The sequence below is a fragment of the Capsicum annuum genome, unplaced genomic scaffold (genome assembly GCF_002878395.1).
Source record: "Capsicum annuum cultivar UCD-10X-F1 unplaced genomic scaffold, UCD10Xv1.1 ctg77485, whole genome shotgun sequence".
NCBI classification, from domain to species: domain Eukaryota; kingdom Viridiplantae; phylum Streptophyta; class Magnoliopsida; order Solanales; family Solanaceae; genus Capsicum; species Capsicum annuum.
In genome coordinates this window covers 11566-15932 of record NW_025887885.1, presented here as the reverse complement: position 1 = coordinate 15932, position 4367 = coordinate 11566, and the positions used below count along the sequence as shown (strand labels likewise).

The following is a 4367-nucleotide window of genomic DNA, read 5'->3' as shown; positions in this document are numbered from 1 at the left end:
CTATGAAGACATAGAGAAGAAAAATAGGAAGGTTTATTTCCTAAAATATCAACTAGGGGATGACGCCCTACAAAGATGAAATAAAATGTCAACTAGGGGATGGCACCCTATAAAGACGAGATAAGATGTCAACTAGGGGATGACGCCCTATGAAGATGAAAAAGATGTCAACTAGGGGATGGCGTCCTATGAAGACAAAATAAGATGTCAACTAGGGGATGGCACCCTATGAAGACGAGGTAAGATGTCAACTAGGGGATGACTCCCTATGAAGACGAAATAAAATGTCAACTAGGGGATAACGCCCTATAAAGACGAGATAAGATGTCAACTAGGGGATGACGCCCTCTGAAGATGAGATAAGATGTCAACTAGGGGATGACACCCTATGAAGATGAGATAAGATGTTAACTAGGCGATGGCGCCCTATGAAGACGAATAATAAAAATTAGGAAATGGTGTTTCCTAAGATGTCAACTAGGGTATAGCGCCCTATGAAGACGAAATAAAATATCAACTAGGGTATGGCGCCCTATGAAGATGAAATAAAATGTCAACTAGAGGATGGCGCCCTATGAAGACGGATAAGAAAAAAATTAGGAAATGGTTTTTCCTAAGATGTCAACTAGGGGATGGCGCCCTATGAAGACGAATAAAATGTCAACTAGGGGATAGCGCCCTATGAAAACGAAATAAAATGTCCACTAAGGAATGACTCCCTATGAAGACGGATAAGAAAAATTAGAAAATGGTGTTTCCTAAGATGTCAACTAGGGGATGGCGCCCTATGAAAACGAAATAAAATGTCCACTAGGGGATGACGCCCTATGAAGACGGATAATAAAAATTAGGAAATGGAGTTTTCTAAGATGTCAACTAGGGGATGGCGCCCTATGAAAACGACATAAAATGTCAACTAGGGGATGGCGCCCGATGAAGATGAAATAAAATGTCAACTAGGGGATGGTGCCCTATGAAGACAGATAAGAAAAATTAGGAAATGGTGTTTCCTAAGATGTTAACTAGGGGATGGCACCCTATGAAGACAAAATGAAATGTCAACTAGGGGATGGCGCCCTATGAAGACGAAATAAAATATCAACTAGGGGATGGCACCCTATGAAGACGAATAAGAAAAATTAGGAAATGGTTTTTCTAAGATGTCAACTAGGGGATGGCGCCCTATGAAAATGAATAAAATGTCAACTAGGGGATGGCGCCCTATGAAGATGAAATAAAATTAGGATTTTTTTTTTTTGGTTAGAAGAGAAAAAAATTACCCCAGTTTTGAATATGAGGGGTTTTATTATTCTTATTCTTATTATTATTATTATTATTATTATTATTATTATTATTATTATTATATTGATACGAACTTAGAATTATAGGAGTATAACAAAACAGAAAATTTAAGAAAACTTAACTTTGCTATACTTGTTTTTCCCCAATAACTTCACAAGACTACTTTGCCCCTGTTCAAGCAAAGAAGAGAAAAAAATTGTGAGTTTTAAAATTGGTAGTTGGTTTGTGGCCTTAAATTCCTTAGAGATTTTCCTTATCTCTGCCCCAACTTGATACGGTTGATTCAACTAATTGGTTGGTGAGCTTGAATCTTCATCTTTCAAATTCTGTTGCATTTCTGTTTGTTTCAGTACGATTTTGTTCTTCATTTTCAAATGCTTCACTTGTAACACTTATCTTAACTGGCTCCCTGTCCTTTTCAAGGTTGTGTACGCCCAATAATCTCTGCTCAATTTCACTAGGAGTCATGGTCAATTTTGTGCGTTTTTCTTTATTTTGCATTTGGTGCAAGACTTATGCATAAAAAAAGAGGGTGTAAAAATGAAATAAGGAAAAATAAAAAAAAGAAATAAAAGAATTATATTTGAATAGAAGGTATTTCTAACAGTAAAGGAAGAAAGCTTATTTGGAGGTGTATATTGACTTCAATAACGCATGACACGCAATTTGGAGTAGATTTTTGACCCTTCAAAACTGTCTAATCTCGAATTAGGCTGCACCTTTCAATCAAATCAAATCATCCTTCTTGATCTTTTTCCTGTCATAATAAACTTTGTTTGACTAAAGTTATTCCTTCTAGGATTTTCTCAGTTGACCTCTCTAATTTTGATTGTCTCTTTCATCATTGTCTTATGGCGCCCCTGAGGGTTTTTACCAATAAGATATTTTTTTTTTCATATCTTGTGGTGCCTCCATGGGTTTTCACCTACAAGACTTTTTTTTCATATATATATATATATAGCACACAAGGCTTGACATTCTCAAAAATTGATTGGAAGGTTTTTAATGGAAAAAGGAAAAAGAATTTTTAGGATAAATTACAACTTAAGAGCCATATAAAAGTGACAATAGGATATATATCTCATCTTTTTTTTTGTCGGACCGAACCCCAAAATAGGGCTGCCTACGTATCCATTTAGGAATCAGGTCGAATATAGTTCAATCCTAACGCATTATCTTTTTTTTTTTGAATCATCTCATGGGTGTCTCCATGGGTTTTCACCCATAAGTTTTTTTTTTAACTCCAAAGAGGGTAAGCAAGAAAAGGTAAATAAAGCTCGAAGGGCTGACAAGGGATTAATGACATTTAGTTAAGTAGAATGATGGCCTTTCATCATCTCAACTTGAGAGTGTTAAGCACAAGTGTGTCAAATATAATATCTTTTGACTGAATCGGCATTGATAGCTTTTTCTATCATTTTTCCGTCCAAATCCGCAAGTTGCAAATCTCCATTTGATAATACTTGTTTAACTATGTATAGACCTTGCCAGTTTGGAGCAAACTTTTCTTTAGCCTCTTCTTGATGTGGAAGGATGCATTTTACAACAAGTTAGCCGACCTCAAATTTTCTAGGACGTACCTTCTTATTGTAAGCTCGCGCCATCCTCTGCTGGTATAATTGGCCAAAGCAAACTATCATCAACCTTTTTTCATCTATTAATGATAATTGTTTTTGTCTAGACTTAACCCATTCAGTAACATCAATCTCGACTTCAACAATGATTCGAAGCGAGGGAATTTCGACTTCTGCGAGTATCACAGCTTCTGTCCCATAGACTAGTAAATAAGGAGTTATGCCAGTCGATGTACGGAGAGTTGTACGATATCCTAAAAGAGCAAACGGTAATTTCTCATGCCACTGTCGAGATCCTTGGACCATTTTGCTAAGAACCTTTTTAATATTCTTGTTCGCTACTTCAACGACTCCATTTGCTTTGGGACGGTAAGGGGTAGAATGATGATGCACAATCTTGAATTGCTCGCAACCCTTCTTCATTAGATGACTATTGAGATTGGTTGCATTGTCTATGATAATGGACTTTGGTATACCAAAATGACATATGATGTTGGAATGAACAAAATCCACTACTGTTTTCTTCGTGACTGATTTGAAAGTAGCAGCTTCTACCCATTTGGTAAAATAGTCAATAGCGACCAGTATGAATCGATGCCCATTAGAAGCTTTTGGTTCTATTGGACCGATTACATCTATGCCCCAAGCAATGAATGGCCAAGGAGCAGACATAGGATGCAGCTCTGAAGGTAGCGAGTGAATCAAATCACCATGAATTTGACACTGATGACACTTTTGAACAAAGCAAAAGCAATCTTGCTCCATAGTTAACCAATAATATCCTGCCCGCAAAATCTTCTTCGCTAAAACATAGTCATTCATATGCGAACCACATACCCCCAAATGTACCTCATTCATGATTTTTTTAGCTTCTTAAATATTAACACATCTCAACAAGTTCAAGTTCGGGGTTCGTTTGTACAGAATCTCCCCACTTAAGAAGAAACCATTAGCAAGTCGCCTAATAGTCCTTTTTTGATCTGCATTGGCGTATATTGGATATTCTTTTAACTTTAGGAAGTATTTGATATTATAGTACCAGGGTTCATTATCTGGTTCTGCATCAATTATATTGCAATAACCATGTTGATCTCGTAACTATATCTCTAATGGGTCAATATGCGTATTTCCTGGGTATGGGAGCTTGGAAGCTAGGCTAGCCAGGGCATCAGCCAGCTTATTGTGGGATCTGGGAATATATCTAAACTTGATAGACTTGAACCTTTTGCTAAGTTCCTCTAAGAACTGTTGTATGGAATAAGCCTAATATCTCTTGTTTCCCATTCGCCTTGAATTTGTCGAATAAGCAATTCGGAATCTCCCAACACCACTAGCTCGTGTACATCCAGATTTATTGCCAGATTTAACCCCATGATGCAAGATTCATATTCTGTTATGTTATTATTACAAAAAAAATGAAGTCGTGCGGTAGCGGGATGATGATGCCCGATCGGTGAGACAAGAACCGCCCCAATTCCTACTCCTTTGACA

At 37.1% G+C, this 4367-nt stretch overlaps 1 protein-coding gene across 1 annotated transcript; it reads right to left on the bottom strand.

The window, feature by feature from the left end:
• Window positions 1–1409: 1409 nt before the first annotated feature.
• Window positions 1410–3299, bottom strand: LOC124894789. Its single transcript, XM_047405329.1, has 2 exons — window positions 2883–3299; window positions 1410–1472 (listed from the first exon to the last, which is right to left on the bottom strand). The coding sequence occupies exons 1-2, from the start codon at window positions 3297–3299 to the stop codon at window positions 1410–1412; spliced, it is 480 nt and encodes a 159-aa protein (XP_047261285.1).
• Between the last annotated feature and the right edge of the window lie 1068 nt (window positions 3300–4367).